At 34.2% G+C, this 14,878-nt stretch overlaps 1 protein-coding gene across 2 annotated transcripts in view; it reads left to right on the top strand.

The window, feature by feature from the left end:
* Nucleotides 1-12,599, top strand: part of USP15 (ubiquitin specific peptidase 15) — a 133,451-nt gene extending 120,852 nt beyond the window's left edge. For both annotated transcript variants that reach the window (XM_046653118.1, XM_046653110.1), the window contains 8 exons: nucleotides 905-1,020; nucleotides 1,201-1,473; nucleotides 1,854-1,924; nucleotides 2,272-2,387; nucleotides 3,059-3,208; nucleotides 5,027-5,130; nucleotides 8,461-8,549; nucleotides 12,150-12,599. In XM_046653118.1, coding sequence (XP_046509074.1) covers nucleotides 905-1,020; nucleotides 1,201-1,473; nucleotides 1,854-1,924; nucleotides 2,272-2,387; nucleotides 3,059-3,208; nucleotides 5,027-5,130; nucleotides 8,461-8,549; nucleotides 12,150-12,332 — 1,102 coding nt within the window. In that variant the 3' untranslated portion in view covers nucleotides 12,333-12,599. The remainder of the gene's footprint in view (nucleotides 1-904; nucleotides 1,021-1,200; nucleotides 1,474-1,853; nucleotides 1,925-2,271; nucleotides 2,388-3,058; nucleotides 3,209-5,026; nucleotides 5,131-8,460; nucleotides 8,550-12,149) is intronic.
* The last annotated feature ends 2,279 nt before the right edge of the window (nucleotides 12,600-14,878 follow it).

Genomic DNA, 14,878 nt, shown 5'->3' with positions numbered 1-14,878 from the left:
GTTCCCACCCAGGACCTGAACCCACAAACCCAGGCCGCCCAAGCAGAGCATGCCAAACTCAACCACTGCACCACAGGGCCAGCTGCACTTCATTTCTTTATACACGCTGTTTGTTCAAGAACTCATACTACTAAATAGTTTTATTTATAAGGATAAACGTTCATCGTTGACAGTACTGTAAGGCAACTCATTTTGTCTTCCAAAAACCTTGATGTGAATTATAAGATAATCAAGAATGCCATTTGATCTCCTTCTTTTATCCTTTATAGCTGACATATTTAACAGTCTTTTTTCCATACCTATTTTAATCATTATAGTCCCATAACTATAAAGATCACATTATACAATTATAAGTAATCTTAGCAATAATATATAGGTCATCTAAATGAGCATCTTCTTCTAATATTTTTTTAAGCCGAGAAATTATTTGCCATGAACTTGTAACGTATAAAAGAAAGATGTTAAAACCCTGTAAGTAACAATTTGACTTCTTTCTATAAAGACAACCAAAACACAAATGATTATTCAATTGCACTTCTGGTACTATATCTTGAGTTTGATTTATTTATGTATTTTTTGTTTGGTGAGGAAGATTGTCCCTGAGCGAACATCCATACCAGTCTTCCTCTGTTTCGTGTGTGGGGTGCTGCCACATCATGACTTGACGAGCCGTGTGTAGGTCCATACCCAGGATCCGAACCCACAAACCCCGGGCCACGGAAGCAGAGCATGCAGACTTAACCACTGTGCCACTGGGCCGGCCCCTTGAGTTTGAATTTATCCTTGAGTCTACTGAATGACCACTGTTATTGCATTAAAAAGTTTTGTTTCTTGAAAGAGAAACTTTTTCTTAAGTTTTTACCTTTGTAGAACTGAACTTGTTTGATTTCTGATTTTATTTAAGCCGATATGTCAAAATATCTACTGAAACCGAAGAAACTGAAGGATCCCTACACTGCTGTAAGGACCAAAATATTAATGGGAATGGCCCGAATGGCATACACGAAGAAGGCTCGCCAAGTAAGGCTTCCCTGTTAAATTACAGAAACTTCTCACTTGGATTGTTACTTCAGAGAAAAGTTAGAGGAGGAGACTAAGGAACTAAAAACAGTCTACAAGCCAGAGAAAAGTAATGTTAGTATTAATAATTTTTAAATGTAGCATTGGGTTTATTTAAAGACTTCTAATATCTAAAATTAGGTGAAATGGAAACAGACGAACCAGATGATGAATCCAGTCAGGATCAAGAACTTCCCTCCGAGAATGAAAACAGTCAGTCTGAAGATTCAGTTGGAGGAGATAATGACTCTGAAAATGGATTATGTACTGAGGACACTTGCAAAGGTCAACTCACGGGACACAAGAAACGATTGTTTACATTCCAGTTCAACAACTTAGGCAATACTGATATCAACTACATCAAAGACGATACCAGGCATATAAGATTTGATGATAGGCAGCTTAGGCTAGATGGTAAGTGTCTGAAAAATGGCTTGAACACTGAATTTGAGCAAAGCATGTTATTTTTTTTTTTAGATGAAAACCATGAAATTCAATACTCATGAAAAATAACATTTATCTATCTAAAAATCTTAAAAGCCTTAATTTCTAAATATACTAAAACACATCAGTGTTTTTAAATGGAGGTTAGACTTATGCTTAAGTTTCATATCTTTTTTGTTTAACTCCTAAAATATTTTAATGGCTTAGAAACAGCAATTTGCCACGATCGCCAGTGCAAGCAGAAGAGACTGCTATTTGTTTATTCTGGTATATATCTTAATATTAAAACACATTAATTTTAACATTAAGCCATATTAAATTTTAAAGAAAAAATATGTTTTCCACCTTAGAAAGATCTTTTCTTGCTTTGGATTGGGATCCAGATTTGAAAAAAAGATACTTTGATGAAAATGCCGCTGAGGTGAGTCCTCACTCATTCCTCCTTTGTCCTTCCCATGTTGATCACACTGTCGTCTCACGCTCCTTCTTTTACCGAATGTGTTTATTTTGCCAGAAGAAAATTGGTTATGTACTAGTAGAGAAAAGGCTTGCTGGTTTGGAACATGCTTTTTGTTTATCCTTTTGAGTCGTCCATATAGGTGTATATACAGGAGTTTTTCCAAGTGTGGTGTAAATCTCAGCTGAAATAGCTTTATGATTCTTTTGAGAAAGTTTAGGAGTTTTTCATTACTGTTCATAGTAAGATGGTATCACTAAAATAAGTTTTGTTTCATTTGTTCTCTTAACTCAAGAAATACTTCTCTTTAGGATTTTGAAAAACATGAAAGTGTGGAATATAAACCTCCTAAAAAACCCTTTGTGAAATTAAAAGATTGCATTGAGCTTTTTACAACAAAAGAAAAGCTAGGTGCTGAAGATCCCTGGTAAGAGACAAAGTTAAATAATTGTTTCTAATTATTTTTTCAAGGATTTATACTTAGGTATGTGCTACATCAAGTTGAAAAAGTGATAACTAAATTCCCTTTGACATTTTAAATAATAAGGATTTCTTTATATGATAATAGTCTATTAAGAGGGATGAGATTGTCTTTAAAAGTATATTATGTTAAGCTTTGATCTCATTACTCTATTTTCCATAATAGCCATTTTACTATGAATAATTAATTTTAGTTACTTTTTCCCAACAATTTTTAGCTGTGTAGCCATTTTGAGAGAGGCTTTTTTAGGAAAATGGTAATGATGTGTTTTGTGGTGTTATTAATTCCATTAAAGCCCAGGACTTTTGAGATTTTCTAATACCTGTATCTCAGCACAGTTTTGTGATACATATATGTCTTTTTAGCCTACTAAAATGTAAATAATCTAGCCCTCATCATTTCTTTGATTATTTATTTACATATTAATTTATAATAGTTGTATCTATTTGGAAAATGTATTGAAGGTAAAAATAATAATAGGAGTTCCTTTCAGTTTGGTACATATTAGGCATACATATATTAATTGCTAACTGAATAAATGTGGAACTCTCCAAACTTTTTTTATCCATTATTTTCATTACCTCTGTCAAGTTTTAAATATTTCTCTTTATGTTTAGGTATTGTCCAAATTGTAAAGAACATCAGCAAGCCACAAAGAAGTTGGATTTGTGGTCCCTGCCTCCAGTGCTTGTGGTACATCTCAAGCGATTTTCTTACAGTAGATACATGAGAGACAAGTTGGATACTTTAGTTGACTTTCCTATCAAGTAAGTTTTGATTGTACTTCATAAACATTGGGCAACTCTTAACTTTTTTTAAACATCAGGTAGCATTGGACCCAGTGTCAGTTTTTGAGTATATTTTTGAGTAGTTCCAACAATTTGTAAGGATCAGTAACAGTTTTTGTTTTTCTTAGAGATTTTTCAAAGAACAAAGAGAAAATGTACTTTTAAAAAAAATAAAATAGGGGCCGGCCCATGGCCAAGTGGTTAACTTCGCGCACTCCTCTGGGGTGACCCAGGGTTTCGCCAGTTCAAATCCTGGGCGTGGACATGGCACCACTCATCAAGCCATGCTGAGGTGGCATCCCACATGCCACAACTAGAAGGACCCACAACTGAAAATATACAGCTGTGTACCAGGGGGCTTTGGGGAGAAAAAGGAAAAAGAAAATCTTAAAAAAAATAAAAATAAGAAAAATTATAAAATAAAATAAAACTCATTCTGTGTTACGTATATCTTATGGGTTCATTGACCCTATTTATAAATCTAAGATACTTTATGGGATCTTAGTGACTTTGTTTTTCCTAGAAATTATTTCACCATTAATTATCAGTTATTCCTGAGTATGCTTTTAAAAAAATATTAAAGTAGTATGAAAATGGAATAATGGAATTGCTTGGAAGAATGGTGCAGTAGTATAATAAATCATACCTATCGTGTCATCCTTCAGTTTTCTTACTGCATTGTCCGGGGTATAACATCATATTTGTAACAAGGTATAAAGAAGTCTGGAGGCAGCATCTTTGTAGTCCTTTCTTTTTTTTTTTAAGCTTTCACTAAACATAATTGACAATTCAGAAGGCAGAAAGGGATATTCTATTCTCATTCATGTAGTCCAGGAAGGACTTCACACAATATTTTACAAGAACTTGGTACTCTCCCATTTTGCTAAAAGAACATTGATAGTTTTCTTTCATATTTTATGATATTTGTGCATCAGTCTGCTTCATACAGTTAGTAAGTAGACAAATGCTGAAGGCAGGTATGTATTCCAAGGTGGTTAGAAGGAAATAGATGAGGTAATAATGAAAACATTCTTTGGATTGCTTATTCTAATTGGTATTTATAAATTGAAAATGTTTTGCAATTATGGGAAAAAATGGTAATTTTCTCTTGAACAAAATTATGAGCCATCAAAGTTTTCAAGAATATAGCATTTTGACAATGTAAATATAAGAAGAACCAGAAGTAGTGATAAGCTAGAACCTATTAGAGATGTATTTGAAATTTACAATCGTTGTTTTTTAATGATGCAAGTACAAAAAGAATAACCAAAAATAATGATAAGCAATACGATGGTCATGTTCCAGTTTTATGCATGACAGATTATAAACATTCTGTTGCATTTCAGAGAGCGTGCCCATTTGGGGTATATTCATCATCAAAACCAGGAAAAAATACAATAAATGTTGGAGTTGAGGTATATTTAAATCATTATAAAATTTCTAAGAAAGTTGTTTTTCACTATCCCTTTATTCTTCCTTAAATAAATCATTCCTAAAAATGACTTTAAAAATTACAAAAAATAAAAATAAAAAGGACCCAGATGGTAAATGGTGATGACTAACAACAATCAGTGGAGAATTTTTAAATTCTCAACCCGTAAGAAAATTTTTGCCAAAACATTCAAATCTCAGGGATATATATATGATTTGTTTTATAAAGTTATTTGACTCTTAGTAATTTCTTTAGTGAGAGATGTGTATATATAAATGAAAGTCAAACAACACTTGACAGAAGGGAATAGAATTCATTGCATTTAGAGAAAAGATAAAACTAACTTGATCTCTTTTTTTAAACAGTGACTTGGACATGTCAGAATTCCTGATTAATCCAAATGCAGGTCCTTGCCGCTATAATTTGATTGCTGTTTCCAACCACTATGGAGGGATGGGAGGAGGACACTGTAAGTTGACAGTTTACCTTTTTACTAAAATCATGATGTTTGGTAACTCCATTTTCCTTAAGATATTTATTACTTCTTAAAGGGGAAATGTGAGATGTGTCTTACAAATAGTAGTTGTTCAATAAATGTTGATTAATGAATGAATCCGCTTTTGAACATTTTTACATCCGGAGTAGAGGATTGAGTTAATACTCCTCAGTTCAAAGCACAGGATCACCACTATTCCGTTCAGGGCTCTTGTCCTGCACCATTCTCCCTCCCATTCCCTTTCTAGGGTGTTCATTGATGTATGTGCTCTTATAAATCATGCATCACTGTTAATTTACATTGTTGATACTCTGCCATAGATCTTTTTTCTCTTGATGCTAAAAACATATGCATGTTACTTTGTGCTCTTTTGGTCTCTTGATCCTAGCCGCTCATGATTACATCTGCCATATTTTCCCTCTCTGCTCACTTCATTGTGGACGTCCAAATTGTCTTTAACTTTCTACCACCACATGACTGATAGACATTACTGTTTACTGTCCCGTCTGTGAGAATTTCTTTGAGCTACATGCCCAGAAGTGAGATTGCTGGGTAATGGAGTATTTAAGCACGCCAGATAGCTCCTAAGGACAGTTATACCAGTCTACAATCTCTAGTTGATAGATTTTTCTGTTGAAGCGTCTTTGCATTCCTGGGATAAATCCTACTTATCTTGAAGTATTTTTTTATGTACCCAGTTAACTAATTTTAAGATGTTACAATTTAATTCATAGTGAAATGGTCTTGTAATTTTTTTATATTGTTTTTACTTTAGAATCAAAATTACAGTCTAGCCTAATAAAACAGGCTTACTCTTTCTGTGTTTCCTGAGGTACCTAGTGTACTATAGGAATTAACTTTTCCTGAAAGTCTAGTAGAATTTACCTGTAAAACTATCTGGACTTTACAGCCATACATTTTTCTATTTATGTTGTGCTTGTTAAAGTCTATTCAGTTTTCTTTTTCCAAAATGTGTGCTGGCATTTTCTATTTTTCTAAAAATGTATCTGTATTTTCTAATTTATTTGAGAATAGTTGTTTATAATACTCCTCTGCTGTATTTTGGTCTTTTTCTTTATTTTCTCTTTTTTCTTTTTAACTGGTCTTCCAAGAGGTCTATATTAGTAATTTGTTTGAGGAATTAGTTTTCCATTTTATTAAATTTTTCTTTTTGTAATTACATATATGTATTCTATCGCATTGATTTCTTCTCTTCCCTTTGGTATATTTTTTATTTCTTCTCTTGCCTTTAGTGTATTTTTCTTATTATTACTTTGGGTTTGCTCTGTTGCTCTTTTTCCAACTTCTTGGATTGAATGCTTGTCAGCTTTTTGCTTTCCATTTCTCTTTTTTCTCTATTGACAGCTATAATTAAAGTTATAAATTTACCTCTAAATACTGCTTCATCTCTGTCTCGTAAATTTTGAAATGTATTTTCATTGCCTTTCAATTCTATATATATTTTTAATTTCGTTTGATTTTCTAATTAGCCCAAGGTTATTTAGTCATATGTTTTTCCAAATATATGATTTTTGTAAAGCTCTCCTTTTGTTCTTAACTTTGATTTTATTACATAACAGTTGGGGACATTGTCTATATTACATTAATCTTTACGAGTTTATTAAGGTTTCCTCGTAGCTTAATACCTAGTCTGTTTCTTAAACGTTTGTGTGCTTGAAAAACATATGTTTTCTCCATTCACACATAGAGTTCGGTGTTTTCTAATAGTTTAAGCTTATCAATTGCAGTCAGATCATTACTGTCTCTGGTTTCGATGTTCATTCTGTTTCAGTGAGATTTGTCAGGACTCCTACTAAAGTGTTGATTTATGTTTCCTCTAACATTTTTATTAGTTGTTTTGCATTATTAGTTTCATTTATGTTTGTAATAAATAGCTCTTCTTACTCTATTGTTCCTTTTATCAGGATTTGACAGCCTTTTTTCCCCTCCCATCTTTTTCTCAGAATTACAAACACCGTTAGTCTAGCTTTCTTTTGATATCATCATTTGATTTGCAAACTCTGTGTTCTTTTTGTTGGATTTGTCTCTGATAAACCATGTTACTGTAGGTCTTGTCTTCTTATTCAGTCTAACAATGTTTCTTTGAATTTGTGAGTGCAGTGGTCTTGAGTTCAGATTGACAAATTTACAACCCACAAGAGGCCTCCAGCCAGGAGACATTTTGTTTTGTGAGGGGTAGAACTATTTAGAAGGTGTAGCCTATAAAGTGTCACTTTTTAGAAGCTGCGACAGCAGATAATTGTTTGGGGGACATTGTACAACTTTGTTTCCTCAGTTATTGGGTAGTTTTACAAAGCATGAGATGGGAAAGGAGGCGGGTTTTTTTAACTTGAAGATAAAGCAAATCTTTAAGAATTATGCAGGGCTGACCCGGTGGCGCAGTGGTTAAGTGTGCACGTTCCGCTTCTCAGTGGCCCCAGGTTTGCCAGTTTGGATCCTGGGTGCAGACATGGCACCACTTGGCAAAAGCAGTGCTGTGGTAGGTGTCCCACATATAAAGTGGAGGAAGATGGGCACGGATGTTAGCTCAGGGCCAATCTTCCTCAGCAAAAAGAGGAGGATTGGCAGTAGTTAGCTCAGGGCTAATCTTCCTAAAAAAAAAAAAAGAAAAAGAATTGTGCAGATTAATTATCCTTGTTACCTTTCTCTTGCTCTGTACTTTTGTTAAAGACTGAAAAAGATTCTGGTGTAAAAACCACTGCAAATTAATGAGATAATATTGTTGGGAAAATATTTGTCGTAGAAAATTTAAATTAAGGTTGAAATTTCAAACTTTGGAATCTGAGACAGACTTGGGTTTAAATCCTACCTAACAGCTGTACAGTTGGACAAATTAACCTTCTCTGGGTGCCCCACTTTCCCTTTCTCTAAAATTGCAAGAATAATGGTGATAATACCTTCTTTATGAGATAATCCATGTAAAGTGCATAGCACGGTACCTGGTACACAACAAGCAGTACATAAATGTTCATTACCGTTTACTGTCATTAGTATTGCTATTCTGTGAATTAAAAAATAATAAGTTTGTTCTGCTTGTCCCTGAGAGGGAAAAGTCACAAATTTCAACTTACATGAAAAGTATCTTAGGCATCTAGATTGTAGGAAATTATTCTAAAAACCTTTAATCAGTGGAATCAGTTGAATATCTAATAGATATAGGCCTTATATAGATGATTATCATGTAATTTTAATAGTTATTCCTTATATAAATGATTTTAAAGTTTTGAGGGTTGCCCCCGGAAATCAGTTCAGTCACAGAAGTGATTATGTTTTTTTCATTAGATACTGCTTTTGCAAAAAATAAAGATGATGGAAAATGGTACTACTTTGATGACAGTAGTGTCTCAACTGCATCTGAAGACCAGATTGTGGTAAGTATGCCACTGATTTCCTGAAAATCAAGGGATCCGCTCTTTCAAAGAGCACTGCGGTCTACATTCCAGCAATTGTTCCGATAGCTGAGAGCACCGCAGTCTACATTCCAGCAATTATTCTGGTAGCTAAGAGAGACTTGCTCGAATTTTAAAAAGTGTAAAATTGTCCCCTCAGTGGAAATTTGTCTTCTAAATTTGCCTACTAACAGAAGCATAAATTGCAATTTGAAATTTTTTCTAGTAGTTTTCAACCAGAAAACTGGAGTTTTCTCATGAAAATAAAATTTTTCTCTGGAAAATAGGCTGCGACATTTCTAGACATTGACTACTTAAAGTCAGAAGGCTAAAATAGGAAAAAAGTCCTTTAAAGGCCTTACCATAACCTATGATTTTTAAATTAAAGTCTTATCCTTTATAACAGTTAAACATTTAAACTCAAAATGATATAATTAGATAAAACAAATTATAGATTATTTTAAAAATTAACCCCATGCATTTCTTGCTATGATATTTTCTGAATAGTAGGAAAATGAGGAAATTACATCTCTTCACACTTGCATCAGTTTTTCAGCCACAGCTGGAGCCAAAATATTGGTGTTTGTTTTGCCTCCCATCAGAGCAGATTTTTATTATCAGACACTGATTGATTAAGAAAGACTAGTATGTTTGTTTTTCTATAAATCTTACCTTTCTGTAAATTTTACGTGTTAATCACTGTATTACAAAGAATGAGACATACAATATTTGCTCATGTGATATTTCCTCCATAGAGGTTCTCTGTTGATAAAGGAAGCACTGACTGCTTTACTTTATTTCCCACTTTAAATTATATATTCCTTAAGGGCAGAGACTAGGTTTTTTTTTATTTTATAATGCTTTAAATTTAAAAGCCTTCGGGGCCGGCCCCGTGGCCAAGTGGTTAAGTTTGCGTGCTCCACTTTGGTGGCCCAGGGTTTCACCAGTTCGGATCCTGGGCGCGGATGTGGTACCGCTCATTAGGCCATGCTGAGGTGGCATCCCACATGCCACAACTAGAAGGACCCACACCTGAAATATACAGCTATGTACTGGGGGTATTTGGGGAGAAAAAGCAGAAAGAAAAAAAAAAAAGATTGGCAACAGTTGTTAGCTCAGGGGCCAATCCTTAAAAGAGAAAAAAAGGAAAGAAATGAATGAAAGTCTCCAACTTACATTGTTCAACGTAATAAACTTATGAGCCCAATTATTGGTATAGTTTTAATCTGTCTTGAATGAACAAATATGAAATAATTTTGAACTGTTTCTCTACAGATATTTTATATTTTTATCTATGTATAGATAGATGTACATGCGTACATATGTAAATTATGTACTGTTGCTTATCTCCCTATAGCTATAACATATAACAGAGACTTGAACTCTTAATATTTTTTAAAATGTGCATATGCCTAAGTTAACTACATTTCTAGTTTATATTTAAACTTCTAATTTCAAGTCATATCCCTCCCTTTTCACTTTTGCTCTCCTCTTTAATCTCTCAGCCAGAACATCCTGAAATTGCCTACGTCCTCCTTCAAAGCCTGTTTGACAACACTGCCCTAATCTTGCCTTCAAATACACGATATATTATTTATATACAGTATATGAATTTGATGTTACTTTGCATCTTAATGATGATTATTCGTTTAGTCAGCAAGTATTTGAGTACCTTCCATACACAGGACTCTATTCTAAACAAGACTAAAAGACTGCTCTCTCTGATTTCAACAGGCTTACAATCTATACATGCCAGAGAAGTAAAGTAATGATTATATATGATCAGTGCTATTAAATATCTTGGCAACATAGGAAGGCAACAGCTGTCTCAACTGATTTGGGGTTAAGAACACAGGACCAGGGCAGGAAAGTTTGCGTGGAGAAAGTGGTGTATGACCGGAGTCAGCAAGTTCACATGGGAATAAATTAGACAAAAGAAGCACTAAGCAAAGAGAACAGTACCCACAAAAGCAAGGAGGCATGACAGAACATGGCATTTAGGGCAACAGCAAATAACTTGGTATTACTGAAAGGAAAGACTTGTTAGGAATTTGGGGCAGAAATTAGGCTGGAGTTAAATTTGGCACTCAGATCAAGAAAGATGACATTCTTCGTTGTTTAGACCTTTTCTTAAAGGCTGTGAGAAGCATTGGATGATTGTTAAGCAATAGAAGAATATTTTATTGAATTACATCTTAACATCTCTCTGAGAACTCTGTAGAGGACAGATTGGAAGGCACTGAGAAAAGCAGAAAGCATTTTTCAGCCTCCAGCAGAAAGGAGGCTGTCATGTAATTTAAGCAATAAGACCTTCTAAATTTAAAGTAGTGGTAGTAAGTGTTTAGACAAGGGGAAAATGGATTTATGAGATATTTACTGGATAGAATTAGTAGAACTTGATTAAGATGAGATGTAAGTAAGGATATAGAGATGCAGAGAGGGAGAAGTTGAAGATGACTCTCACTTCGCCATTCACCAAGATTGGAAGAAAATTTGCCGTTGAAGTTTGAGGTAGCTGTATGATAGCTCTGTGGAAATTTCCATAGATAGGTGGACTAATAGGACCTAGAGTTCAGGGGTGAGAACTGGCCTAAGTTCAAATTTAAGTTGTAGTCTTAGGTGGCAATGGAAGCCCTATGTTTAAAGAACTCACCTGGTAAGCAGATACAGATTGAGAAACAGTGGTGGGCTGAGGACAGAGAATGATTTTTTTTAAAGATCAGGATTTAATGACCTACAGAAAAGTCAGAAGAAATCCTAGAGATAGAAGATCTAAGGGAAAGTGGTGTCACAAAAGCCAAAAATGGTTTGAGGCAGGAAAGAGGAGTAGTAAAGCATTAAATGCTAGAGAGACTGACTAAAAGAACCAAAAAGACATCCATTTAATTTGTTTATAGGAGGTTATTGACCCTAGTGAAAGCTATTTCATAAAATGTTTGGGGCAGCAGTTATATCACACTGAATCAAGGAGTGTGCCTCGGAGCGAATCAGGACTGTTAGACTGTGTCTAGCAGCCTGGCTGTGAGGAAGAGGAAGAGAGGTATGTGGCAGCTAGAGGAGAGGGAGAATGGAGAGGGATTCGTGATGAGAAAACACTTAAGTATTTCTTATGCCAAAGAGTCCAGTAGATAAGGACACTGTGTATTCAAGATACACAGTGATGACTGATGGAACGATATCCTTAAGATAGTAGGGAAAGTTGGGCTCCAGAGCAAACGGAATGAAGCAATTATTATTAGAAAGGAGAAAGCGTACCTTTTCCTTAGAGACAGGAGGGAAGAAGGCATAGAATTCTATTTCATGTTGGAGTAACTAGGTTAATCTGTGATAGAGTTGCATTTATTTATCTGTCCAACTAACTTAGAAGAGAATAAACATGTTAATTCCAGTGACCATTCTTCTTGTATGTGTAGAAGTCATCTTATATTTAATCAATTTTGGTAACTTCCATTTGACCATGTATGGTTTTTCTGTTTGATTTATGCCATCACCAAAATTGGTTGCCAGCTCAAACTTGGTAGTAAATTTAATGTGATCTTTGAAAATCATGACCATTTTAACGTCCTTTGTTTGTTTTAACAGTCCAAAGCAGCGTATGTACTCTTCTACCAGAGACAAGACACTTTCAGTGGAACTGGCTTTTTTCCTCTTGACCGAGAAACTAAAGGTGCTTCAGCTGCCACAGGCATCCCATTAGAAAGTGATGAAGATAGCAATGATAATGACAATGATATAGAAAACGAAAACTGTATGCACACTAACTAATGAAAGTCCTAGAAGCCATAAAAGAGAGACTTTCCTGCTGGTGGTATCTATTGAAATGATGAAGTTACCCACCACATTAAACAGAAATCTGAGATGGGGAGTTTCAGATAAGCGAATGTAAATCCTTTATCAGATTTTAACTTGTGCAGTACTTGAAGTGAAACACAATGAAAACTTTAACAGAAATTGTCTCTTAATACATTTACAGTCTTGTATTTACAAGCTAAATATATATAGGAAATCACAAATAAATCCCTTTTAAGTTTGCTGCTGTTTTGATGAATTATGTTTTCTTTAATTTTTTGGATGTGAGTTAATTGATGACAAATGTTAAATTTGTGGATGTTGGTCATTTATTTTGCTCTAATAATACTGCAAGAAAACTATGGCTGAACTTAGTTTTTGGATAATCTAGTTCATGTGCATTAGGCTGCCACGTATACTACTATGATATTTAGCTGCAGTATGAACATGACACATACTGCAGTAGCATTCTTGGAAAACCAAATTTTCAAATCTATCCCTGGTAATCAATGTGGGCCTATTAAAAAACCAAATCATGATACAAGAAACAATCTTGAAAAAGTTGTTTCCTTTTATAGTATCATTAGAAATCCAGATTATAATGTTCATTTTACTGCTACTGTGGAAACAGGTTCTAGATTTCACACTCCATCTAAAGCCATTTTTCAGTTAAATGTAAGTATTTTTTCTGCTATTGGGATCTATTTCTTAGCCATTCAAATTCTTTGTGACTTGCTTTAAAATGCATATCTTTAATCTGGTGTTGGTCCAAAATTAAAATTTTTGCTGTCTGTTTTTCTCTACCCCATTTTTTGGTAATTTGGCAACTTTTAGCGCTCCCAATTATTGTAATATAAGGACATTTAATAGTATTCTGCATCCATAGTAATAATTGCATCAAGCTTAGATGAGAAATTTTTTTCATAGATTGGTCTTTAAATCATTAATGGACAATTGGCTTTAAAGGTAGGTCTGTTAACTTTCTTTGTGTGTTCCTGATGGAATTCACCATAGCCTTACAGCTTTTCTCAGAAGGTAACTTATGATAAGAGAATTGGCATTTGCATGTTCCAGAGTCAGAACCTGTACAGTATATAAAGCATACAAACCTTGAATTTGATTTTAGTTCACCACATTCAAGGATCCAGGATGCCAAAAATATGTGTGAACATTTGAAACATTTTTTATTTGCTGCTTTTTCCCTTTGATCTAGTTGAAAGAATGTATTGTCAATTGGCATACAATACTGCCTTTAATAGGAAATCTAAACGCTGGGGCACATTTCCCGTATCGACTACCTGAGAAATTGCTTTGTGTCCCACTGTTATTAAAGCAAAAAGTATAATGTTCTTCACTTGAACTAATCAAATACAATAGATTATAAATTGTGTATTGTAAATAAAAGTTCACTCTGTGAGTGCACATTTTGGTAAATTATTTATTTATGTTAGCATTTAAAAGTAAAAAGAAAAAAATGCATTTGAACCAGGATAAATGAGGTATGTTGATCATGGCTTTGCTTTATACCTTGATATTAAAGCTGGTTTCTCATCCTGGTATTTTAAAAGCTGCTTTGGGTTTTTTCTTTTTTCTTTTCTTTTCCTTTTTTTTTTTTTTTAATGTAAACTAACCTCCTGCATGACAGAGGTTAAAATTTTGTCTGCACTTGAGTTCACTTGAGTTTACATTTGAAATGTGCATGTTTATTTATACAGATTTCAATAAAGCTATTCAAGGCCTTATTTAGTCTTTTATTTCTTACTCTGAATCTTTTGATAAAAATTCCCTATTTTATGGGTAGGTTACTGTATGCTAGACTTTTTAGTTATCATATATTTAAAAATAGAAAGGAAAGTGTATCAGAGCAAAGTGAATCCTACTGTTAAGGACATATTTTAAAGTTGGTATTTTTCATTTAAATATTCATTCATTAAACAAACGTTTGTGCACCTGCTAATGACTGTGCTAGTCTTGAGATGCAGCAGTAAACAGACATCCCTGCCCTCACAGAGCTGGGTATATTTCTGCTGTCTACCAACTAACAGACTGTAGAATTCCATTGTGCTGAGGTTTAAAGAAAAACCAAAGTGAACCTTTGTAGCCCGAGGTTGTAGTGGCCACCCTAATTGTCCATAGAGACCATTCCTTTTTAATGCCTGTGATTAACTTACATTTCCACTAAAAGACTGGTGTTTTTAAATAGGAAATCATGTTAATAATGCCATTGAATTTGTCAAACTCAGATGACATTTTCAGCTGCACAGAAAAGACTGTAAAAATAGTGCAAAAGTCAGATCTGTACTCTAATTAAAAGTAGATATTTACAGGTAGTACAGGTGGTAGGAATACATCCAGTCTAGAATTCTGCTTGTAGTTTTGCTACTTAGTAATCCTGTGACTTTGGACTTAATCCCTCCTAGTCTGTTTCTTCACCTGTAACTAGTAAACATATAGCAGCATTTATTGAGCACTTACCATGGACCAGGTACTGTATTAAAGTATTTATTATCTCATTCACTCCC

This window comes from Equus quagga, chromosome 1 (assembly GCF_021613505.1).
Source record: "Equus quagga isolate Etosha38 chromosome 1, UCLA_HA_Equagga_1.0, whole genome shotgun sequence".
NCBI classification, from domain to species: Eukaryota; Metazoa; Chordata; class Mammalia; order Perissodactyla; family Equidae; genus Equus; species Equus quagga.
This window is presented reverse-complemented; position numbering and strand designations above follow the sequence as displayed.